This window comes from Phyllostomus hastatus, unplaced genomic scaffold (genome assembly GCF_019186645.2).
Source record: "Phyllostomus hastatus isolate PE091 unplaced genomic scaffold, TTU_PhHast_1.1 phas_contig_17, whole genome shotgun sequence".
In the NCBI taxonomy this organism is placed as follows: domain Eukaryota; kingdom Metazoa; phylum Chordata; class Mammalia; order Chiroptera; family Phyllostomidae; genus Phyllostomus; species Phyllostomus hastatus.
Genome location: NW_025333664.1, coordinates 19,272,742 through 19,299,486, shown reverse-complemented (window position 1 = coordinate 19,299,486; position 26,745 = coordinate 19,272,742). Strand labels below are relative to the sequence as shown.

The following is a 26,745-nucleotide window of genomic DNA, read 5'->3' as shown; positions in this document are numbered from 1 at the left end:
ATTTACATTAGAGTCAAGCAAACATGCTTCAAGAAGGCAGAAGTAGCCCAGGAGTGATATACATTGACTAATTAATATCTCTTACACATAATCATATGCGTAAAATGTTGGTAAGACTTTTCTTATTTCAATCATATGAACATTTATCACAGTTTCTTTTCAAATGTCATGTTGGAATTTAAGTTCTAGTACCTTTTTTCTAGAAAGATTCAATAAAAGGCTTTGTTTACATAGCATATTGAGAAAAAACATGAAAACCACTTTTGAAACTCATTTTCCATCTAAATTTTATTGCTGTTAGGTGCTTCACAGAATGAAGATGGCTCTAGACCCAAGGATGAAACAAGGTAAGAGTTTACTTATTGCTTATCAAGAAAGCAGGAGAGAGATGGGGAAAATTAATAAATATTTATTTTAGTCAAAACTTCAAGTTCATATTGATAGAAGAATAAATAAGTTTCAAAAAATTCAGGGCCCAAGGTAAGAAAGGGAATATTTATAAAGGTTTCAGGACTCTTAGGTGTAGGAAGATGAACCACAGAAGCAGTAGTCAGAAGAGGTGAAGAATCAGAAAAACAGTGTCACAGAACATAAGGGAAAATCTAGAAAGATGAGTTTATTATAGTGTCAGATACTTCAAGGGAGAATAGGTGGAACAAGTAGAACAAATGAGGGTTGTTGAAGCTGAGTTGATAGGGGCATGGGAATTTGTTATGGTTGTCTGTTTACTTTTGTAATGTATAAAAATTTTATAATAAAAAATTTTAAAAATACAACTCATTAAGATCTTTAGGAAAATCACACTTTACAAAGCTATTGTGTTTTACCTAATAGATTTCTGCCTTCAGAGTCAGTCCTGTGACAAAGAATCATCTCCTATACTAATCTCACAAGAAGTGTAGAATATTAAGGAGTGATAACTTCTTGGCCAGAGAAAAATATCTATTTTATTTCTCATTGGAAATAAAAGCAATAGAAAAGGTTTTGTGGTGTGTGTGTGTGTGTGTGTGTGTGTGTGTGTGTGTGTAGAGAGGGAGGGAGGAAGGGAAGGGAGAGAGAGAAACAGTGATCGGTTGTCTCGCCCTTACTGGGACTGAACCCACAACCTAAACATGAACACCAACTAGGAATCGAACCCATGACCTTTCGTTTTACAGGACAGTGCTACAACCAACTGAGCCACACCAGCCAGGACAGAATAGTTTTTAAAATTACATACATGTTTCTGTGGACTAACTGGAAGACAACTATGCCTCTTGTGCCTCTTTTTAGTTTTATGTTTAATAAAAGATTTCTTGAGTTCCTGAAAGTTTTCCCATAAAAATGTTTTACTATTTCAGTTTACTTTGACCAATTAATTCCTCTTTTGTATAGTAAACCTGTATTTTTGCATTAATAAGTGGTAATGTTATAGAATTTTGTATACCCATTGAAAGGTTCTGTTATGCGACTCTTTTGTTTCGTTTTTGCAAACCTCTCTCTTAACAATACTCTATGAAACCACTCTCGACATATATATATTTCTTGCAAAGGCATTGTTATAGGTCTTAATTCATACCATTTATTTAATCAGTGCTTCAGGAGTGTCCAACCTTTCAGTGTCTTGGGGCCACATTACTAACGAAAACAGAAAAAAAATCTCATAATGTTTTAAGTAAATTTATGATTTTGTTTTGGGCTGCATTCATAGCCATCTGGGCTTCAGGTTGGATACCCCTGCTACATCTTCCCAAGTGAATCGTTATAAGTAATCTGAATAACGGTGTCTTCTAGGTTTCTGAGGCTGCCAGACTAGTCTTTGAGCATGTGGGGGTTTTTTTTATTTATTTTTTTAATCCTCACTCGAGGACATATTCATTGACCTTAGAGAGAGAGGAAGGGAGAGGGAGAGAGAAACATTGATCTGTTGCATCTTTTATGCAACCTGACCAGTGATCGAACCTGTGCCCTAGGTATGTGCCCTGACCAGGGATTGAACCCAAAACCTTTTGGTGTGTAGGATGAAGCTCCAACCAACTGAGCCACTTGGCCAGGGCTGAGCATGTCTTGTATGTTAAGCATGAATTCCTTTGCATTAGCTTTTGTTTTAGAGAGCATGTTGCTGAGATAATTGGTTTGAAAAGCATTTTGTAAACTGTCAAATGCTGTTTAAATGTTACTACACATAACTATGACCATGGCTGGTTTTTCCTCTTTGCTTTTATTTGCAGACTTCATAAGTATATGACTAAAGAGCAGTACAGTATATATTCAATGAACAATGTCTTCTACTCCTCCCTGTCCCAACTATCATATAAGAAGTTTGTTGAACAGTTTTATGTTGTTTTACCTTTTTGTCCTAGTTCAAGCAATATGTGTACGGGGGGAGGGGGGTAGCAAAAAACCCCTTGGACTTTATTTATCAAAAAATTGTGTATTTATTCTTACACGTTTCAACTTCAGTCACCTTCAAAGTGCTCTCCATTTGATGCATACACCTGTTGAGATGTTTTTTCCACTTCTCAGAACAGTTTTTAAATTTGTCATTTTTGATACCTTTTAGTGCTTCTGCCATTTTTTGTTTCACTTCTTCCACATCTGCAAAACATTTCCCATTGAGGACTTTCTTCATCCAGGGAAACAAACAAAAAAGTTGCTTGGGGCAAGATCAGATGAATAGGGAGAGTGGGGCATGGGGTTCTTGCTGCTTTTGGTCAAAAACTGCTCAATACTCAGCGAGGTATGGGCAGATATGCTTGTAAATCACCCATCATGAAATGGGCAAACACATTGAAAGAGTCTTCTAAAAAATTAACTGAAGCCAAACTCAGCCTCTTACAACAATGCCAGCTGGTACACTGATGCAGATGGGTTCCTAGAACACTCACCTAGCCAAGGAAGCCTGTACTACAAGGGGCCCATCCTCCAGAAGATAATCCCGAGGTGTGTGTGTGTGTGTTTTGGGTCCCCGCTTGTATCATAAATGTAGTCTTGTTGGTCTGCTTTCCCCCATACATGTTGGGATGTTTTATATTTCTTAGTGTTGTCTTGTCATTTTTGTGAAGTATCAAGATGATTGGTCTCTGATGTTCAAGATTTTGTTGTTAGATGTGCTTTCTTATTTTTTGGTCTGTGTATTAGCATCTTGGTTCTTTATCCTGACCATAAACATCTTATGTGTAGATCAGATATATTATGTATGGTGAGATAAGCAGAGGTTCGTAAGATTGTGGAGCAAAGCTACAGTGGCACATAATTAGTAGCTAATTGCTTTTATCTTTTTTTAATACTTGCCCAAAGATACATTTATTGATCTCGGAGAGAGAGACGGGGGGCAAAGTGGGAAGAGAGCAGGAGAGATGTGAGAAACATCTATAGGTTGCCAGGCTGGGGACTGAACCCATAAGCCAGGTGTGTACCCTGACCAGGAATCAGAGCTGTGATCTTCTGATTCCAGATCAGAATCAACCAATACTCCAACCAATTGAGCCACACATGCCTGGCAATTAGCTAATTGCTTTAAAAGACAGTAGTGTGATGAGTTCACACTGACAGTTCTGTTTATTTAGTGTGTTGGTTTTCAGGATCCCATTTCAGGCTTTAGTTTCATACCTACTTGTTAAAGGAACTAAAACAAAACAATAGTGCTATTTTAGTATAGGCATGTTCCTTAAAGTTTAGCATATATTAGAATTATCTAGAGGACTTGTTCAACCACAGATTGATTGCTAAATCTCATCTTCAGTTCCTGATTTGTTGTACTTCTAGCATAGACTTCAAGATTTGCATTTCCCACCAGTTTCCTGGCGATAGTGATGCTGCTGGGCCAAGATAAAGATGTTTCTTAGATTATGACAAACTATTATGGGAAATCCATTCAGTTATGTAACAAAGTCTGTATCTCGAAAATTCGGGCTTGAAGAATGTGCCAGAAATGTCACTTCATCTTAATCCCTATTCTTCTATTTCCAAGCTAGTTTTAATCTTTTTTCTCTTTTGAACTGTTTTTATTGTTAGAAAAAAAAATACATGATTGTTTTTGAAAATTAAAATTGTATAAAATGTGTAAAAGCTTCATGGAAGAAATAGTATTTGACCTGAGATTATAAAGCATAGCTGTAATTTGGGTGTGCGTGTCTTGGGGGAATTGGAGAGAGGAAGAATTTCTGGGTGGAAAGAAGAAAAACAATCACAAAGGTGGGGAAGAACTCAGGGTGTTTCATTGGAAATCTTTAGTCAGTGTTTAGCTGAAAGAATAATTGAAAGTTGGAAATGGCAGGTAGTAAATCTGAGGGTAGGGTCAATCAATTAATAGTATAATTAAGAATCAGATTACCATAAATAATCTGAGGAACAGTGTCTCCTAGGTTTCTGAGACCTAGAGGACATAGACATTTCTGTGAGGGAGGAAGGTGTCATTTTTATAGGTGATGAGATAATTGAGGCTCCAAAAAGGAAAAGAACTTGCCTGAGTTTATGGTTTAAGTAGCACAGTTGAACCTGGGACTGTCTTCAGAGCCCGAGCTCATAATTATCATGCTTTACTTTTGCCTAAAATGGAATGCTTTTTTTGTGTGTGTGTGTTTAAGTGGGTGCTCAGTCATTAGTAAATGTTAGTTATTTTTAGTATTATAGAAGTTGGAGTTAGATGATGATTTTGGTTTGCAAGTATAGGCTTATAGAGTCTTTCTCTGTGGAGAGGATTGTCTCTAAAAATATTTGAATAGGGCGTCGGTATGATCAAAACTCCACAGCAAAAAATTATTTTATTTGATAGCAGTATGTAGTTTGGATTATGTGGTAGTAAGTGAATGTGGGAAGCTGTGATTCTAGTCCACTGAGGGTTAAAACCAGAGCAGTAGTGGTAGAAGAGTAGAGAGAATGTGGAAGTGAAATCAGTGGAACTTGGTGTCAAGAGGCACAGGAGAGAAAAAAAGTCAGATTGCATGGGGTGACAGCAGTGTCACCTACAAAACCAATGTCTCCTGCATTTAGTTGATAATTTGCTACCAGAGGATGGGAACAAGACAGAGATTAGAGATTCTGATTTGGGAATCATTTTAGAGATAATCTTTGAAATAATGGAATTCAAGACTGTAGGGGAAAATCCATGGAGAAGGAGAAGGAAGACAAGAATAGTACCTTAGGAACTTATATTTAATAAACAAGAGGAAGAGGATAAACTGAATAAGGAATGGTTAGAGTTTAGGGTATAAGATTAGAATAGCATTGTCACAGAAGTCAAGAAGAATGCTTTTAAAAGATGGGTTGTTTAACACTGCCAAATACTGCAGCAGAGAGCAAAGTGTTAGACTCATCAAGCCAGGACTGGCTTGGCCTTCCTTCAGGCAGTTAACACTAACCAGGTCAGGTGCTGACAGTCAGTTACTAAGCTCTCCCCTTTATTCAAAATAAGCATTTGAGGAATTCCTAAAGCAGTTTGTCATACCCTACTATTTACACACATCTGGAGATCCTGTTAAAATGCTAGTTCTGATACAGGTTGAGAGTGGAGTCCAAGGTTGTGCATTTCTAACAGGCTTATGTGTGTTGCCCTTGGCTTCTGGTGCAAAGACCATACTTTAAGAAGAAAGGCTCTAGCCCTGGCCAGGTGGCACAGTTGGAGCATCATCGTCCCATACCCCAAAAGGTTGTGGGTTCAATCCCTGGTCAGGTTACATACCTAGGTTGCAGAGTCTATCCCCAGCCAGGGCACATACGGGAGGCAACTGATTAGTGTTTCTTTCTTGCATCAATGTCTGTCTGTCTGTCTGTCTGTCTGTCTGTCTGTCTCCTCTCTCCCTCCCCTGTCCCCCATCTCTAAAATCAATAAACATAACCTCAGGTGAGGATTTTTTAAAAATTAAAAAAGGAGAAGAAAGGTTCTGAACTACTTCTGGGAACTTAGTTTGAAATCTTTTTACTATTTTAATATGTTTAGGTTTGTTCTAGATCATGGCCCAGGATTATAGATTAATACTGTGTAGTGGTTTATTACTTACCAGATAATAGTTATCAGAGCCTTAGCAGAGACACCTGTAAACTGATAACTCACGGTCTGCTTTTTTTTACTTGTTTTGTTTTGGTTTTGCCTGGGGAGAGAAACATCGATTTGTTGCTTCACCCATCCATGCATTCATTGATTGACTTTTGCTTGTCTCTTGACTGGGGATTGAGCCTACCACCTTGGTGCATTGGGACTACACTCTAACCAACTGAGCTACCTGGCCAGGGCACTCACATTCTCTTTTCTAATCCATGAATAAATTCCCCTTGGGAAACAGAATCAACTATGTTTAGCTGGCAGTAGTAATAAAATTCAAAATGACATTTCCTATTACTGTTCTCTTCCCTTTTTCTTTCCCTCCAGTTGATGTCATTGCTTTGAAGAAATGATAGCTCCTTTTAAAAAAGGTCTTTGGGCACCTCTCCTGTAGATCATTAACTTTGAACATTTTCCATACCATTTACTGGAATTGGGGGAGCACATACCCTGGGAAATAAGTGTACTTCTTTCTCTTGTCATGGGACAGTCAGTCCTGCCCCAACCTAAAAGCCAGTGGAAATCAAGAACATTATGAAGTTATCTGTGCTTGTGATAAAATAGTGTGCCCTTTTCTAAGGCATTTGGGATTTTGAAAATTTGATTATGTTTATGCTTATAAAGGGCCTCAGTATACTTATTTGAAATCTGAACCAGTGTACCTAGTGGTTTTAAATGGCCCCAAGTGGTTCTGTGCCCTGACTCCTCTTACTTTGTTTCTGGATGGGCTCTGAGGGTTATGTATAAGACCCTACCCAAGGGCTGTTGATATATTTAAGGCTAGCCAGAAATTAGAAAGCTTTTCTCAAACTCCTAAAACTTTTCAGTTTTGGTCTTTCTGCTGATTTTTGCTAAATTCAAAGATCATTTCCCACCTTTCCCTTTCTTTACCATCTTCTTATCCAGAGTGAACACAAATGGATCTGATGACCCTGAGGATGCAGGGTCTGGTGAAAATAGGAGGGTCAATGGGAATAATTCTCCATCACTCTCAAATGGTGGTTTTAAACCTTCTAGGCCCCCAAGACCTTCACGACCACCTCCACCTACTCCACGCAGACCAGGTGTGTATTCCAGTCATACCCTAGGGATGTAGCTCGTATACTATGATTGTAAGAAATATTCTGTTGGCAACTGATCCTCAGGTAAGTGTCAAGAGGACCTTTCAGGTTGGTTTTCTAGCTGTATTCTTACATTAAAATTTTGGCCAAGAATGATCTTTCTGTAGGTAATTAAGACATGCCTTTTCCCTAAGTTTTTTCTCCAGGGGTGAAGTTATTGAGGCACATGGTCAATTCAGAGTGTAAATCACATGTGTGTTATATAAGCATAGGCAGTACAGATAAGACTGCAGCTTTCTGTCAGGGTTTATAACTGTGTGGACATAAGGACATATGTACATATCAGGATAAGTACATATCATTAGAAAAGTAAACTGGTTGTTCACAAATTATTTTAGTAAATGACTTTGTGTTTCATTGTACATCTTCCCCTTTTTTCTGTAGATATTTGTGTTGACAATATATTCCCAGTCTTTAAAATCAGAAACTACATTGTCAAAATATTGGTGACTTCTATCAGGAATTTTTTGTCAACGAGTATTTTTTGAAGATGTAATATGTACTCAATAACTATTTATAAAAACCTTATTGTTTATCAGTCATATCTTCTGTATTATAATATCAAAATTGGTTTCTGATCTGCAAGATCTCATAGGAAAGATAATTTTAAGGATCTGGAAAATTACTAAATGAACTTACAATATTATAGAATATCAATACTTATCTATTCTAAAAGTTTTTAATATTTCCTGTGACTTCAAGAAATCAGAATCTGTGCTTTATAATTATTAACAGGACATGGGGTAGACAGAACATAAAATAATATGAACAAGCCTGCTTAGTTGGGACCATTGACTGTTTCTCATTATTTAAGTAATTTTCTCCTGCATATCCACATAGTAAATTATATATTTTTCATTTGCCTTTTTACTTCTTAAAGTTAAAATTTTATTTTGATTTCTGAAAATAAAAGATTGTTTTCCTGTTTTTTCCAAATCTTTTATAGCATCTGTCAATGGTTCACCTTCTGCCACTTCTGAAAGTGATGGATCTAGTACAAGCTCTCTACCTGCAACAAATACAAATTCAAATACATCTGAGGGAACAACATCTGGGTTAATAATTCCTCTTACTATATCTGGAGGCTCTGGCCCTAGGCCATTAAATCCTGTACCCCAAGCTCCCTTACCACCTGGGTGAGTAACTGTTTTTGGTTAATTTTTTTTTTTTTTTTTTAGATTTTATTCATTTTATTTTTAGAGAGGGAAGGATAGATATAGAGAGAGAGAGATCAATGTGCGGTTGCTGGGGGTCATGGCCTGCAACCCAAGCATGTACCCTGACTGGGAATCGAACCTGCGACACTTTAGTTCTCAGCCCGCACTCAATCCACTGAGCTATGCCAGCCAGGGCTCATAATGTTTGTTTTCTTTAGGCTTCTGCATATACTTATTAATAAGGAAAATAATACTAAACTCCATTCTTTAAAAAACTGTCCTCAAGCAGTTGTAACTGATTTTGGTGGGGATCTAGAGTCAAACTGAACCAAAAACAAAACAAAAACCTCCCCATATCTGAAATTTTCTCCCTTATTTCCAGGGCAAGGAGGAATAGTAGAAGATTCTTTCTTTTCTTTTCTTTTTTTTTTTTTTTAATTTACTGAAAGACACTGAACCATAGAAAGTTAATCAAGGCCAAGTAGTAAAATAGTCACCTAATTCATATTGCTTTTTTTTTTTTAAGGGAAGAAAAATATTTTTTGAAATAAAATTTCCATTGTAAAGTCATTATAGCAAAGTAGTAATAATTTAGGAAACTGAGAAAATTAGTGCTCACAATCCCATTTTTTTGTTGTTGTTAAATTCTTAACTTACTTTTAGGGAGAGAAAAAGCAAAACATCAATTTGCCGTTCTATTTATTTATGCATTCATTGGTTGATTCTTGCGTGTGCCCTGACCAGGGAGTGAACCCACAACCTTGGCATATAGGGATGATGCTCTAACCAACTGAGCTACCCAGCCAGGGCTCATAATCCCATTTTAATCACTACTGGTTATTTTAATTTAATACTCTAATAGATTTTATATGTATATGCATTATTTCCTTCAAATTAATTTAGAGCTTAGAATGCTAATCAAAATTAACTGATTGGCAGTTGTATTAATAAACTCTCAGGAAGATAATTTTAATTGCTAAACAGATTATATAATACCTGTGTGGGTAGTTAGGCTCTTTTCCTTTTAGAATGCTCCATGGGAAGCCAAATTAGAAAGTTGTTAGTGTAAGGGATTACCAAAGAGAAAATGGGTGCTCGTAGAAGTGATTGGTACTTCTAAGTTACAATGGTTTACTATTCTTCACTTTGGAGATAACCTACCAAGACTAAAATACTTAGAATGACTTTGTCCATTGTACTGTGCAGAGACATATCTGATAAAACCTTACTCTTTGATTTTAGTGTTTCTAGAACCCAAACAATTCTTTATCCTTCAGTTAGTAATTCTTTAGTTTTTCTTTAGATTTCATAACATTAATTACAGCTTTCTTTTCCACTCAAGCCCTGCAAATATCCTGATCAGATTGAGACAGATTTTGTCTCCTGAATGCTTCAATCTTAAACCTCTTTAGAAATACAAGACTTCTCATAGCAGGGGTGTCCAGCCATGGCTCAACACAAACTTGTAAAATTTACTTAAAACCTCTTCTTTGCTCATCAGTTTTCATCAGTGTTTGTGTATTTAATGTGTGGCCCAAGACAACTCTTTTTCTTCCAGTGTGGCCTAGAGACACCAAAAGTTTGGACACCCCTATTAGAGCTTACGTTTCTGCATAGGTAATCTCATACACTGTGTGTCACCCTCAGGATAACATTTCTTGATTTTGTCCCTAAATTCTTCTTATATCTTCTTTATATACTGATGTACTTATTTGCTTCAGTTCTGTAACATGATCATATAAGAGAAAAAGTCAAAGACAGGATTAAAGAGCCAGGCTACTAATACAATTACCATACCAGCCTTTCAAATTTTGTGTTTAAGTTGGGAGCAGAGAGTGGACCAGCATGGGCGAGTTTACTATGTAGATCATATTGAAAAAAGAACAACGTGGGATAGACCAGAACCTCTGCCTCCTAAGTAAGTATCTGAATTAAAGAAGAGAAAAAGTATTTATTCAGAACTATACATTGTATCTCTACAAAATCTTCACTACTTTCTTGCTAGAAACTAGAAAGAAGAGAGTCAGAATTGATTGAGCATAATGAATGGTTTCAAATTTCATGCATTTCTGACCTAAAGACTCTATAGATCTTGCTACTCCCAAATTTTCCTTTCTGAATTTTAACCACCTCAAATCACAGGGTTTTAGGATTAGTTTCTCCAAGAGTAATTATTTGACTGAATAAGAATTGTAGCCCTTTACACATATGAGGATAAAGTCCCTATTATATTGAAAAAACTTTGTTATGTAATAATGAAGTCATTGCAAAATAGTTGGAGGAATAAAGACTATATTAATATAGGATGTTAAGCACTGAAAATTTTACATTATATAATTGGAAGGAAAATATTTTTATTCGAGGGAAGTCAGTAGCAAACATGGAACTATTTAATTTTGCTAATAATCTTAAATGCACACCTAAAAGGTACTGTTTTACTTGTTAAATTATCAGATAATATTCGTTATAAAGTTGTGGAGAAACTTTACCTCCAACATTGCTGGTGGTAGTTACAGTTCTTGCAGAAAGTGTATATAACTGTAATAATGCACATACTCTTAGTAATTCTCTCTAGGAAATTTATCTCAAATAATGCAGAGGAAGAAATATTTTTTGATATATTAAATTGTTATTTTACTATTTATGGTCATCAGAATATTGGAAAGAACCCTAATCAATCAACCAGATAGAAATGACAGTTACTGTATCAGTGTTTACTTAATATGCTCCCATTTGAAATGATAAGTTAGATAATTATATTCTTGTGGAAAATGCTTTTTGGAAAGAAAATGAAAACTTTTTCCTTAATGACTATTTGGGACTTACTCACTAGACATTGTGTTTAAGTTCACTTACAAGCTATTTAAGAATACATAAAATAAAAGGCTTCAGGTAAATTAAAAGTAGTTTCTCAAGGTAAAATGTTACCAAATGTGCATCAGGGCCAAGCTGAAGTCCTGTTTAATTCTTACCTATTTCACAAGTGTTTGTTGAATTAGGTTGTTTTTGTTCTGATTTAGCTGGGAACGCAGAGTTGACAACATGGGACGTATCTATTATGTTGACCATTTCACAAGAACAACCACGTGGCAGAGGCCAACATTGGAATCTGTCCGGAACTATGAACAGTGGCAGCTCCACCGTAGTCAGCGTCAAGGAGCAATACAGCAGTTTAATCAGAGATTCATTTATGGGGTGAGCAACCTGTTTGTTGCACTATAAACTTAATAAGAGTATTTGGTTTTTAACCTTTTCCTGCATATGAAATGTAAAGTGTTAATTAGAAGGAAGGTATAGGTAGGATGGCAACCCATTTGTTGCTGTCGATAAATAGTATTTTTAGACCTTATCTCAAGTGTCCTCTGTGTGTGATCTCTTCTTTCCTCCTTGAAATTTCCTGAAGTTCAACTTGCTTTATTTTGTTAATGTCAAAAGCAAAAAAAAAGGTAATAAGATAATTTAAAATCCATGGGCAAAAGAATAGTAAAAACAAACCGAAGCAGTTTGAAAAGAATTAGAACAGTTCTAAATTTAGTACTGCCTAACTTAGAAGAACATTTGAAGGCTTGAGTCTAAGAACACCTGACTCTTGAGTGGTTGTACGGAATTAATGATAGAATTGAATCACTTTGTAATGTATAAAGGTAAAGTATACCTCATAAATTGGTGGTCTGGGAGACTACAGAAATTTAACTTCTTATAGGATTATGCTAAGTATATTATTCTGGCATCAAAAGCAAATTATCTTTGGTATAAAAACATTTCCTTTTTGAAAACGGTTTAAATTTTACATATTTTCTCCCTGGCTGGTGTGGCTCAGTGGATTGAGCACCAGCCTGCGAACCAAAGGGTAACTGGTTCAATTCCCAGTCAGGACACATGCCTGGGTTGCTGGCTAGGTCCCAGTGGGGGGCATGCGAGAGGCAACCACACAATGGTGATGTTTTTCTCCCTTCTCCTCTTTCTAAAAATAAATAAATATATAAATCTTTAAATTTTACATATTTTTCTTTAGAGTAATACTGCAATAGTAATATGCACCAAAAGGTATTAAGTGGTTTGTTATACAATCTTTGGTGCTAGGAATTTTACAGTGTTTCTAGTAATAAAGTATCACAGATCTTTTCTCTGGGGAAAGGAAAATAGTCCTTGGAGAAATTTGATTCTGTGTGCCAAATAAGAGGGATTTGTTTTGAGTAGTATATAGAACTGAAACAGAAGAAAGTTAGCTCTCCAAGAGTTCAAGAGAAACCCTTTCCATTGCTCTCTCTTCCCCTCTACCACCATCCGTACAGTTCCTATTAGACTCTATCAGAGTAAATTCCTGTTTTCACTAGACTTTACCTTATTTTCTTTTCCCCATGTTCCTGTGTATTTCTTACCTCATCCCCATAATAGATATCACTCACTGACACATTCACCTTTATTGTCAACCTTCCCTGGTTATGACTGAGATCACTTTTTTCATATAACAGTTTTTCCTGTCACCTTTCGTAGATAGCTATCTATCACTGTCTTCCCCTTCCTAGTGGTTTTAGAGGTGAGATTAATTGTCTCATGTCTACCTTACCTTTTTTTTCCTACACTGTTTTTACATCTTCTTTTCTTTCTAAATTTTAATCACCTTTGGTTTGCCTGGACAAATTTCTTTTAGGTTTGAATGCCTAATTTGCCTGCCTTCTTTAAAGCTAGTTTCCACGTGGGTGTCCAGTGGAAAGAGCATGGGCTTCAGAGTCAGACACATCTGGGTTCGAATCCTGGTTTCACAGTTACTTTCTCTGTATGATTTTGAGTAAGTTACTTAACTTCATCAAGACTCATTACTTTATAAATTATATTTAATTACCTCAGAGGGTTTTCTTGAGGATTCTGTAAAATAAAGTTTCTCATATGTCCAGCACATACTACATGCACAGAAGTATTAGTTTTCATCTTCTCTTGCCTTCATATCTACAATTGTAAATGTGCCGTTTATCTCACTTTTACAATGCATAATCTTTTAAAACATTCTATTATTGGAAGATGAACAAATTTTTGGAGCACCTATAGTGTACTGCTTCATTATAACCTGACCAGTTTGATAGAGTCTTTGGAACTTTCCTTGAATTGCAGCTTTTACCTCATTGTCCATGGATTTTTCCCCCGCCCCATCCAAAATAATCTGACCAATTTTCTGAAATTCTTGCTTTTTGCTCTTGCTATAGAATGGTTTTAAATCATAAGGAACTTATTTTAGTTACACTTAACTTCACCAGAAATATTAATTGAATTAATTGAACATTCTTAATGCCAGCTACTTAAAAAGTTATGGGGTGTTGGGGTGTTGCTGAGAAAGTCTACTTATTGGGCACATGGAATGGCCTTTGTTCTGACTCTGGCTGCAGGTCAATAGGCTATTATATACCAGCACTTTTAACTTCAGAATGTATATGGTTGATGCTGTAACACTGTGTGATAGCTCTTTCTAGCCCATGGCTTCCCAGCTTATCTGTCCAGGGAGAGCCAGAGGGAAAGGTTTGGATTAGAAAATTATCAAAATAGTTTGTCACATGACAAACTTTTCAGACCTGTTCTATAATCAGGGTTCAAACCTTATATTGTGTTCCTTCCTGGCCTCCCACTTTTACTCCTTTTCATAATTGTGTCTATCAGGAGGAGCAAGGCCAGTTCTTGATAGGTCTGTCTTCCAAGAACAGTTAAATCAGGAATGAGGGTATCTCTCATATGCTATAAAACTTTTAATTAGTTAACTCTTTTTCTGCAATAAGTCAGTGAAAGTGGGGAAAACTAATATAGATCAAGACTTAAGGGACTCCATCAACTGTAAAGTGAGGACTTTGAATTCTGATGTGAACAAATAAGCAGTTTGAGGCATTTAATTAGAGATTGGATGTTAGATGATGAAACCAACATCGATTTTCGTTAGTTGTGGTAATGGTATTGTGGTTATGTAAGAATATGTTCATATTTTTTAGAAAAGCTTACTAAAATACATAGGGGTGAAATGATGACAGTTTCTTCAACAAAGAAAAGGAAAATAAAGATAAGGAAACATGTTGAGTCTTGGTGCTGGGTATAAGGGCTGCACTGTCCTATTTTACTTGTGTATTTTTTTTTCTGTAATAATTTTTCTAAAACAGAGTCTGTTATTTAGTTGCCTTATCATTAAAGGAGAAAGGGCTTAACCAAATCTTAATAAGAGACCACAAATTATCCCTACTTTATTATACATTTAAACCAAACACACTCATTAACTTTACACAGAGTCCGTATTACATTTGCATCTCTTTTTCCAGTGGTTGACCCTTGCTTTTATCTATCTAGCCAAACCTTTCTCTCCACCAGTGTGATAATTGCAAACAGAAATTTAAGAAATCTTCTATATAGTTCTAAGCTTGTCAACTCCTTTCACCTGGAATTCTTTCCTTTTACTCACCTGACAGCCAGTTCTTCCTACTACCCCAATTCTCTTCCCACAGTTCTTTGTATATACGTTCTGTAATCCTCTCTTTTTTGAGTTAGAAAAAGATTTTAACAGTTCTCCAATGACAGTTACTTATAAATAACTTTTGGAGGGTTATACACAGAGGTGGGCAAAGTAGATTTACTGTTGTTCATATGGAAGATAATACAATAATAAATAATAATATGAGAATAAACTCTGCATTTTGTGTACTCACAACTTTAAGCCTACTTTTACGCACCCCTGTATTTCTGTAACTTAATGATTTGTAGCTAACAAAGATAAAAACAGTCACTTGGTGATGAAGATTATATATTTGTAATATTTGAACTTTGGGCCTTAAATACTGTTTGCAATGATGTTTTTCCCACCAGAGTGTTCTGACATTTATCCATGATGGTGTGACATTTCTCTAAGATGTGAACTCTGTTAGAGTGTGTTATGTTGCACATGGACAGGGAAGGCATATCAGAATTTAGTTGTCTGTGTAAATTCAGTATTTCACCCTTTTGTTGTTGTTCTCTTTAGACTCAAGATTTGTTTGCTACATCACAAAATAAAGAATTTGATCCCCTTGGGCCCTTGCCACCTGGATGGGGTAAGTTGTGTGAATTTTTTCATTGAATTTGGTCATTTTTATTTTATTTCATTGAAATTTATTTTTATCCTCACCTGAGGACTTTTTTTTTAATTGCCTTTAGAGAGAGAGGAAGGGAGGGAGAGAGAGAGAGACAGAGAGAGAGAGAGACAGAGAGCGACATAGATTGGTGTCCCTCTCATATGTGCCCCAAAACCAGGGATTGAACCCACAACCTGAGAATGTGCTCTGACTGGGAATTGAACCCACAACCTTTTGGTTTACAGGATGAGGTTCCAGCTAACTGAGCCATACCAGCCAGAGTAAATTTGGTCATTTTAAAATCAGGTATTTATGGATAATATCTTGCTCTTGCTTGAGTGAATCTCTGGGAATATTTTTGGGTGTGTTGGTTTAATTCAGAGTGCTAAAAAAGCATTAAATTTCCCAAAAGTTTTAAGTTGACCTTTTATTATAGTAAACTTTTATTGGGGTTCAGAATTATTTTATTCCTCTAAAGTTTAAAAATATTTTGCTCAGCAATGAAAAGAAATGGATTATTGATACATACAACAATCTGATGGACCTGAAGGGCATTATGCTTAGTGAAAAAAGTCAGTCTCAAAAGATTATATATATTGTGCCCTGGCCAGGTGGCTCAGTTGGTTGGAGCATTGTCCCATATACCAAAAGGTTGTGGGCTCAATCCCTGGTCAGGGTGCATATGGAAAGCAATGAGTTGATGTTTCTCTTTCTCTCAGATCACTAAATGTATCCTCAGGTGAGGATTTAAAAAAAGAGATTGTGTACTGACTATATGCTTTAATTTATATAATTAAATTTGTCAAAATGACAAAACTGTAGAGATGAAACATAGATTAATAGGTACCAGGAGACAGCCAGTAGATTAGTATATATACAGAAGATAAATAGTTCTTATGTGGTGGTGGAAGGGTTCTATACCTTGACCATGGTGGTGATTACACAAATTTGTACATGAGATAAAAGTGTATGAAACTATACATTGACATAAATGAATTCATTTTTTTTAAATTGGTGAAAATCGATGCCTTGGCCAGGTGGCTAACTTGGTTGGAGTGTCATCCAGTGCATCAGAAGTGTTGCGGGTTCAATCCCTAGTCAGGGCACATACCTAGGTTGCATGTTCAATCCCTGTTCAGGGTACATATGGAAGGCAACTGTTCTTTGTCTTTCTTTCCCTCCCTCCCTCCCTTTCTCTCTAAAATCAACTTTTTAAAAATTGGTGAAAAATGAATAAAACCTGTAGTAAATATTTACTAGTGTCAGTTTCATGACTTTGATATTACACTATCTAGCTACAGCTGTATAACATATCACCATTGAGGGAAATTGGTTGAAGGATACATGAGATTTTTTTAATGATTTATGCCACATTCTGTGAATAATAATTTTTTTTAAACTTTAAAAATATTTTGATTACATGGTACTTCCAAAACACAGTTCAGAACGTGGTTGAGTTGATGTTACCTTAGAACAGTGGAAGGGGAACATGTAAGGATGGTGACTTTGTGTCCTATGTCATGGAGCACATGAACATGTTCTGTTATCAAGTATATTTGATACCTTAATTATTCAAACTTGAATATATACATGAGATTCTGTTTCATATATCATAGCACTGTAGCAAGTTTTTAGAATATACTGCCTGGCATTATAGAAGCAATTTTTCATGGGAGCCAAAGAGAATATAGAAAGTGGAAAACAGGAAAGTAAAGCCTGTTATGAGACAGAGCTGCAGATATTTCATAATATTGGGGTCGGTTCAGAAAGTGGTATTTCTGGATAGCTTTATTGGGAAGCACTGGTCCCTAAGATAAATTGCTTTAGCATTACTTCACTGAGGAATGGAGGGAAAAAAATTGATTTGCCAAGATCCCTTGAATCTGGGCAATAAATGGTACTGGCTGTATAAGCCTGCCTTTGAGAAATGCCATTGCTCTTAAGAGGTTATTTTATCCTTAATACTCCTGTGAGTCAAAAAATACAATAGATTGTACTTATAACTGTTACTGTTACTAGTTTGAAGCAAAAGGAGGCCGTATGAAAGTTATAAATTTCTGTCTTCATCAAAACCTGGCAGTTTGATAAGGAGTGTTTTGGCTCTGCTGGATCCTCAGATTGGACAGTGTATGGTTAACATCAAGTTCCTTTAGAAGAGGGGATGTTGTCCTTATGAGGTATATTGAACCAGACCTGTCAGATTGTATTCCCTGACATGGATGCATTTCTCAGCTTTTTCTTGAGTTTGTCTGTGTCATGTTACAGAGGAGAAATTGATGCACTGAAAGGATATATGAAAGGATATATGTGAAGGTTATATATTATATAGTTATCCTTTTAATTTTATTACGGAAAAACCATGATCCAGTTGGCTTTTGTCAGAAACATAGACCATTTTACTGCTCCAGATCAGCTGCAAGAAAAATTGCCTCTTGCTCATAGAAGCATGAATTACAGGCATTGTTGCTTTTATTCAGAAAGCTTGTCCTTGCCTTCTGTATTTACCATTATTCTCATAATCAAGGTCTTTCTCATTTTCACATTAGCCAACATCTTAAAATACCTCCTCTAAAGACCCGGTCCCAGCTTATCCAGGTCATAAGAGTGTTTGCCTTGCTTATTTTATATACAGCCTGCTTATTTTTAGGAGTCACACTCCTCAAGTTGAAGTGTGCCCTCCTTCATAAATGAGTTCATGATTATCCTGTTACTCAGACTATGCACTGCTTATGACTCTGCATTTGGGGCATATGTCTTATTTGTGGAAACAGTGACAACACAGGTATTGTGACAGATGAGACCCCACCTAACATACCCTCAGGATTGACCCAGGAAATAAAATCACAGTTTATATTCTGTGTTTATGTTATGGAATTGATAGCTTTATTTTTGTGATACCAAATATATTTAAATCCAATTTCCTCACCCTTTCAGACTTTTATATGTTAGGACTAGACATTACTGCCTTGAAGTGGAGAATTTGTTAACACACACAAACTACACAGGCTGGGTAACAGAATATTTTTGGTTCAAATGTGCAGTCTTTGTACGTATATAGCTGGTTTTACCCACCAAGTATAAAGATACTTCCTCATTTTCAGGGTTGCTATGAAAGAATACATAGAACAATAAGAAGCTTCTGCTTTTTACTGTTTTATTCATCAAGTCAGGAAGTGCTCTGATTTGCATTCAGGGTTTGATGTTCAGTAATTTCAGTATTGTCTATCATGTGATTTTTCCACAAAGTAGAAAGTCATTTGCATAGCCATAGTTCTCCCTCTCATTGAATAGATAAGCTTTCAGTTTGCACTACATCCACCTTTGAAATTTTGTTTTTTATAGCGTCTTTTAAGAAATGCTGATATTAGCAGTATATACTTAGAACATAACAGACAACAAGTTTTAACTTTATTTTGCGTCATGTTAGCTTTTGAAGAGAAAATCTCTGGTCCTGAAATATGAACTTAGATAGCAGATAAAAGATAAATATATACTTAGCTATGCAGTTATTAGGGTATTATTTTTAGATGATAAAAATTCTTTGGAATCAAGGAATTTATAGATTCTCAAGTATATTTGAAAAATTTAAATTATAGTGGTTTCCAAGAACATGAACTTACTTTGTTATCATGTGGCTGGCTATAGTACTGTGGGTGCTTCTTTTTGCCTTAGAATGGATCTTAAAGTTAGTTATATGTTTTCACACTCAAGATGCCATGATCAGTGAAGCCAGTGTTAAAATATTCAGTGTGTCACAGGATGCAGAGTCCATTTTCCTGTATACAATGTACACCTGGAGTTCTGTTTCCATTTCAGTCTCAGCTAATATAGAAATTAGCCGATATGTCAGGAGTGGGTTCATGATACTCATGATACAAATATATTCTTTAACTTCCCCATATCATCACTGCTACTTGAAATCGTGGAGCCAGTGCTGGAGAAATAGTTAAACATTAACAAATACTAATTTGATGAGACTCATCATTCAATATCTTGCTTAAAGATCGGAGGATCTAAATAAATGTTATTTGAAAAACAGATAAAACTTTTCAAATCACAGGAAATAAAAATTGGCCTTATCGGCATGGAATTAAGTTTAAAGTTTTATTTGAAAATTGTTAATTTTTAGAAAATGCTTGTTAAAAAGTTGGAATGCATTCTATACTCTGTAATACTTCAGTTATTTTGAGACATCTTATACAAATTTTAAAAATTCAGATGTAGGACTAGACCTATCTTTTGAAGAATTAATGGTAATGGAGCAAAGAAGTCAATAGATCAGAATAACAGAATATTAAAATTTTGAAACTATGCCCTGGGTGGGTTGCTCAGTGGTTGTGGGTTCAGTCCCCAATCAGGGCACATACCTAGGTTGTGATTCCCAGTCAGGGAACATACGGGAGGCAACCAATAGATGTTTCTTTCTCACGTTGATGTGTGTCTGTCTGTCTCTCTTTCCCTCTCCCTCTCCCCCCTACCCTCCCTCCTTCCCCCGTCTGAAATCAATAAATGTATCCTCAGGTGAAGATTTTTTTTTAAATTTCAAAACTATTTGGCTATTAAAGGAGGAAATTACATTTACATGTCTTCAGGACCTTGATGAGAAAGCACAGGGAAGCAGGGAAATTTTTTTTTAGAAAGTGAACAAGAAAACAAGGAGAATCCTAAAGTAAGGGAGTGGAGAGGACAAGCAGCAGCTTCAGATGCCCATCCTTTGTGCAGAAAGTTACTATAGATATTTAGAATTTGAGAGCAGGACATATTTTGAAACAGTGTCTTCCCCCAGTTAAGTAATGCCAAGCATATAACAAACAATTAAGATATATTATCATTAAATTTTAAGAAAACAGTTTGGTATGAAAAAAAAATCCCTAACTGAAGGCCAGAGTTTCCATCCTGTCATTGCCACTTAATTCTGAGATTTTGGGCAGACCACTTAAGCTGTCTGAGTTTCTTTATTGTCAAAATAAACTAAAACAACCTACCCCATGGGACTGTTAAGGATAAATGAGGTCATCTATGAGAAGTTAAAGCAGTTAATCAATAATGCTGCTGTTGGTTGGAGCAGAAAGGTTCTATGGGCAGGATATTGTGAATTAAATCTGTTCAGCTTCTAGGATGTAATCATATTTTATAACTTAGCAAGTATGTGAATTTAATAGTAAAAGAATAAATTAAAGCTTTGAGAGTTGTGATTTAAAAACTACAAAACCAATAGTATAAAAAGAAATGGACAGACTCAGCTCATCTTACTATTTTAGTTTGAGGAAGAAGACTATGCCAACTCTAATGCTTTGCTTTCTTTTCTTTCTTTTTTTTTTCTTTTTTCTTTTTTTAATATAAGAGAAGAGAACGGACACCAATGGTAGAGTATATTTTGTCAACCACAACACTCGTATTACCCAATGGGAAGACCCCAGAAGTCAAGGGTAAGAGCTTTTAGTTACTAGTTTATAGATAACCTCTTAAAAATTGTACCCTATTTCTGATTCATTTATTAAAAAGATCAATTATATATTCTTTCCCCAAAGGCCTTAAACATTAGCCACCCACATACATACCTTATAAAGAGGAAAAAATAATATTATACTATTTCATATAATGAATATGGGTTTCTTAAGGGAAAAAAATCTCAACGATATATGCCAATATTAAAAGTACCTAGTTATTATTAATAAGATCAGATAAGTAATTCTAAAGCAGGCTTTTGTAACTGGGGATCCACTGGATAAACTTCACGGAGTATATGACTTAGGGAGGAAAAAAATCAAACATTCATTTTTATTAAACTTTACCTGAAATTGAGTGTTTTCTTCCATTGTGATTGTAGGCTACAATCATAGTAAAATTAGCAATGCCTAGGACTTCGCATCAGTAGAAATCACAGGTCTTTTATATCATTCTGCAGTTGTTGCAGATACAGCAAATACTGCTTACACACATCATTATAGGAACTTGCTAGTTAATATATTGATAGACGCATTATTAGTATAAGTTTGTCTTTTTAATGTTTTGATAACTATGTATATATAATTGCTTTTCTTTGTAACATTATGTAATGGTTTGTGTATCAGTTTCCTGGGGCCACCTCAACAAAGTACCTGTGAGTTAAACAACAGAAATTTGTCTCATAGTTGAGGCTACAAGATCAGGGTGTTGGGAGGCCTGTGCTTCTTCTGAAGGCAGTAGGGAAGAACCTGTTTTCAGGCCTCTCTCCTAGCTTCTCGTGGTTTTTTTGGCTTGTGGCAGTTTAATTCCAATCTTGAAATGACACTCTGTGTGTGTGTGTGTGTCTCTGTGTTCCAATTTTCCCTTTTTATAAGGACACCAGTCATAATATTAGTGGCCTATCATTTTCATCTTAAGTAGTTACATCTGCAACAATCCTGTTTCCAAATACGGTCACATTTTGAGGTCCTAAGGATTAGGAATTCAACATATGAATTTGCAGGGCCCATAACAATGTGGCCCATAATAATATATAATACTATGTATTTATCAGGCTGCTGGAAAGATTCCATTCTGTGAGGAATTCGGCAAGGCATACAGTCAGAGAGCGCAGTCACTACGTGGTTGCCCTAACTTCAGACATTAGCCATAAGCTGGGAGGTCCCCAGGACTACTCTCACTTCAGACCAACTGGCTACAAATTTTACAAATTTCAGTGGTACCCATAAGCACTTTCGCTAGAGACTAGAACTCAAATGAAGCCTCTTGACCTCAGTCACATTTATTATAGGGAAAGGCTGCAAATTAAAACTGACAGAAGGAAGAGATGCAAATGCCAGAGTCTGAGATGGTTCCAAACATCCAGAATTAACATGGAGCAGTATGTGTGGAGTATTGCTAACCATGGAGTCTCAACTTGAGTCTCTGGTATCCAGAGTTTTTATTAAGGCTTCATCGTGTACTGCATGTATGACTAACATTTAGTCTCCAGCTGTTTCCCAGAGTTTGGTCTAAAACCTTTAGTTTTCAGTTGTTGGAACTGATACAGAATATCCCAAAGTCTCCATCATAAAACACATTCCAGAGGCATAGAGAGTACTTCCCAATAGCCAAGGGCAAACACCAGACCTTTCTTTAGGTATGATTAATTCTTCACTTAACACATTCAGGGCTCAGAGTTTTAAGAACTGCTATTTTAAAGGCATGCTTTAAATTTGAAATCTATTTGTGGGTACTAATGGGTGGCTTGGTTGGAGCATTGTCCTGTGCACCAAAAGGTTGCAGGTTGGAACCCCAGTCAGGGCGTGTGGGGAGGCAACCAATTGATGTATCTCCCCTCCCCTCCTTTCCCCTCCCTCCCCCACCCCCGTCCCTCCCTCTTGCTCTAAAATCAATAAACATCCTCTGATGAGGAGTAGGGGGAAAAATTCTCTCTCTAAGGGTAGAGTAGACCATGTCACCTAACTGTAATTTGCTGCCATTTTTTGTTCCCCCTTGGACCTTTAAAGTTTCAGAACTAAAGTCAGAATCATTTTAACATATAATAAAAATAACCTAGGTCTATTTGATTTGTTTTGCTTTTAAAGGCAACAACTCGTTACTAAGTCTGTCTTACAAATACAATTACAACAGATGAGAAGTGTTATCTTTAAAAAAGTTTGGTAGTCTGTTTTATCTGACATTGTATTCAGTTCTATGAATACAACTAAATGTTCGTAGCCTCTTGACATAATAAAATAAGCATTCTGTGCAATGGTTCTCAGACTTTGGTTCTTCTAAAGTGTACTTGAAGAAAATGATGTTTGTGTTGCAACTGTAGCTCTCTGAAACAATGAGCTTAAGTGCTTTCAACTCCTCCCTTTCTTCCTTTCTCATGTGAACTTGAACATTTCCATTGTTCTGTCTCTCACCAAACCCATCAGAGGTATTCAGTAGTTCCCTACTCATTCTAGTATTCTAGTGTAATATTTTGAAATGTAAAAATAAATTTCTCAGTTCAGTGAATATGCAGTTTTGAATATGTATGCTAATGCCTCAGTTATTTTAATATATAACAAATGAAGATCAAGTTAAGTCACTGTTGCCTAATAATGTAGTTCCTGTTTTAAAATTCATATGTAATAATATTTTCAGGGAGGGAAGTTGTTGCCAGGCAACACAAGCTGAAATACTTGATAAATGGTGTGATAGCAGTATGAAGGAAGTGCTTTGAGAGACCTGAAAAGAAGGATCAGTATATAGTAGGAGGAATAATAACAGTTTGAGGGCTTACACATACTTCTTTTAAATAGGTGGGTACAAGATAGTTAAAAGCCAACAATTAACATGATGATGATAATAATTACAATGAGGGGATTTGTGGTCTCCTGCCCTGGTGCAGCGGTTGTGCTTCAAGGGGTGGAGGTGGGGGACAGAAATTACTTTGTTATTCCAGAGCCTTCCTAATCATGTATGTTACCCTATATGCAAAAAGACAACAGATAGGCTCAGTTAAGATAAAGACTGACCTTTGATAGGGAAAAAATACTGCCCTCCACTGTAAACCACTTTTAGTTAGAAAGTTTTAATTTCAGACCATCCTATGTGGTATATTCTGTCTGAGTTGTGAGGCCTCCATGCGGGCCTCCCCTGAGCTTCTCAGGTGTAGTACGTGGCCGCTTTTTTGTCCATACTTCCCCCTTTTGGTCATAAAACTACGTGCTAAGCTTTTTACTTGTATCATCTAATTGATTACTCATATAGTCTTATTACATAGACATTATCTCTATTTTATGGACAAAGAAACCGAAGTTTAGAGAGAGGAAGCAAGGTCTTAAAGGTAGGTATTAAGGAAGTAGATAGGAAGGAATACTTGGTAAAGAACATTTGAGTTGTCTTAACAGAGGAGTAATAGAGATTCTGGACAAGAGGAAAGTCTTCACTTGGAGGTGTGGCAGATCATACCATGCTTAGGGAAATAGTGATGTTATTGTTAAACACTGAAATCACAGAGTTCAGGGAAGGGATTTGAGGGCAGAGTATAGATCCAGAGTGAGTGAGGTATAGTGATTTAGACTTAGATCGTATCATTGGTTGTGGTGAACAGTGCTATCACCTTAAGGAAAGAACTAATTTGATCAGACCTCTATTTTAGTACTCTGTCAGCAATATGAAATAAACAAGTATAAGACCAGAGTAAGACTAGAGGCAGGAAGAACCAGTTAGGTGGCTATTGTGAAAGTTTGAGATGAATAAAGCCAGAGTAAGAATGGTGCTGGGGATTGAAAATAGTAATGAACATGAAAACTTCTGAGGCAGAATGGGGAGAGTTTGGTTGCCATGTGATGTTTAGGTGGGTTATTAGATAGATGGGGAATACAAGTCATGTAGATGGGAGAAGACTGAATGGTGGTTGATGGACTTGTTGACAGGTTAATAACATGCTTATAGGATAAAGAGGATACAGGTAAAGAGGTCTTGTAAACAACCAGATATACTCGACTAAATAGTTTTCTAGAAGATTTCCACTGCATTTATATTTGTTTTTTGTTTCTGTATTTGGCAGACAAGCAACTCTTTAACTTTTTTGTTTATATTTTTTTCCTATGTTCTTTAGTCAATTAAATGAAAAGCCCTTACCTGAAGGCTGGGAAATGAGATTCACAGTGGATGGAATTCCGTATTTTGTGGACCACAATAGAAGAACAACCACCTACATAGATCCCCGCACTGGAAAATCTGCCCTGTAAGTTTTTTAAACATTGCAGATTAAAACAAAAACCGATTCCAAGATTTTGATGTAAAATATCTAAATTAGCAAGAAGTATGGTTTTTTTGAGTTGGCTTGCCCATAGATTTCTGTTCACTAGCTACTTTGTATTGCCATTACCTTCTTGAATATTTTCTCCTATTGACTTTTGATATTTGTTACTATCTGTGCACTCAGCACTAAATGAGGCTTTTTAGAAATTATCAGTACAGTACTGCTCACCAATTAATCCCTAATTTCTGGTACTTGTTTTCTTTCATTTCTACTGCCTTGGAACTTAAAAGCTCCCTTAACTTTGCTTGTCTTTTTCATTTTTGAAAAGCAACTTATGTTTTATTTAGGGTTTTTTAAAATTATGGTAGCCTTGACTGAGTGGTTCAGTGGGTTAGATGTTGTCCCACAAACTGAAAAGTCACTGGTTTGATTCGTAGTCAAAACACATGCCTGGATTGCAGGCCAGGTCCTCAGTTGGGGGCATGTGAGAGGCAACTGATCAGTGTTTCTCTCAGCACATTGATGTTTCTCTCCCTTTTTTTCTCCCTCCCTTCCCCTCACTCTAAAAATAAATACATAAAATCTTTAAAAAAATTTTTAAATAAAATAATGGTGAAACATGCATAACAAAATTCACCATTTTAGGTGTACAGTTTAATGGCATTAAGTACATTCACATTGTTTTGCAACCATGTCATCCTATACTGAAACTCTGTACCCATTATGTAATAACTATCCAATCCTCCTCCCCAGCCCCCAATAACCGCTCTTCTACTTTCAGTCTTTATGAAGTTGGCTACTCAGTGTAAGTGGAATCGTACAATATTTCTTCTTTGGTGCTTATTTCACTTAGCATAATAATATTTCCAAAATATATCTGTGTTGTAACTTGTTTCAGAATTTCATTTTTTAAGGCTTGATATTATTCCAGTCTATGTATATACCATTTATTTTTTTATATATTGATTCATGGACATTTGGGTTGTTTCCACCTTTTGGCTGTTGTGAGTAACACTGCTGTGAACATGAGTGTACAAATAAGTGTTCGAATCCTTTAAATTCTTTTCTGTGTATATTCAGAAGTGGAATTGCTGGATCAAATGGTAGTTTTGTGGGGTTTTTTTTTTTTAGTTGCTGCCATACTGTTTTCCACAGCAGATACTCCATTTTATATTCCCATGAGCAATGCAGATGGGTTCGGTGTTTTTTTTTTTTTTTTCCCAATCCTCACCAACAATTGTTGGTTTTTGCTTGTTTCTTTCTTTTTTTTTTTTTAAAGATTTTATTTATTTATTTTTAGAGAGGGAAGGGAGGGGGAGAGAGAGAGAGAGAGAGAGAGAAACATCAATGTGCGGTTGCTGGGGGTTATGGCCTGCAACCCAGGCATGTACCCTGGCTGGGAATCGAACCTGGGACACTTTGGTTGCCAGCCCGCGCTCCATCCACTGAGCTACGCCAGCCAGGGCGCTTGTTTCTTTTTTATAACGCCATCCTATAGGTATGAAGTAGTACCTTATTGTGTTTTTCATTTTTATTTCTTTAATGAGTCACAATATTGAACATCTTTTCATGCACTTATTGTCCATTTGTATATCTGAAGAAATGTCTGAATGTTTTGCCCAATTTTGAATTGAGTTACTTGGATTTTTTGCTGAGTTTTAGAATTTTTTGT

General features: G+C 36.1%; 1 protein-coding gene across 8 annotated transcripts in view; it reads left to right on the top strand.

The window, feature by feature from the left end:
- ITCH (itchy E3 ubiquitin protein ligase) overlaps positions 1–26,745 on the top strand; it is a 137,101-nt gene that overhangs the window by 84,611 nt on the left and 25,745 nt on the right. For 7 of the 8 annotated variants that reach the window (XM_045832879.1, XM_045832877.1, XM_045832880.1 and 4 more), the window contains 8 exons: positions 302–347; positions 6,929–7,086; positions 8,090–8,279; positions 10,123–10,218; positions 11,321–11,495; positions 15,292–15,361; positions 20,727–20,811; positions 24,927–25,055. In XM_045832879.1, coding sequence (XP_045688835.1) covers positions 302–347; positions 6,929–7,086; positions 8,090–8,279; positions 10,123–10,218; positions 11,321–11,495; positions 15,292–15,361; positions 20,727–20,811; positions 24,927–25,055 — 949 coding nt within the window. The remainder of the gene's footprint in view (positions 1–301; positions 348–6,928; positions 7,087–8,089; positions 8,280–10,122; positions 10,219–11,320; positions 11,496–15,291; positions 15,362–20,726; positions 20,812–24,926; positions 25,056–26,745) is intronic. The other variant, XM_045832882.1, reaches the window with a different exon arrangement.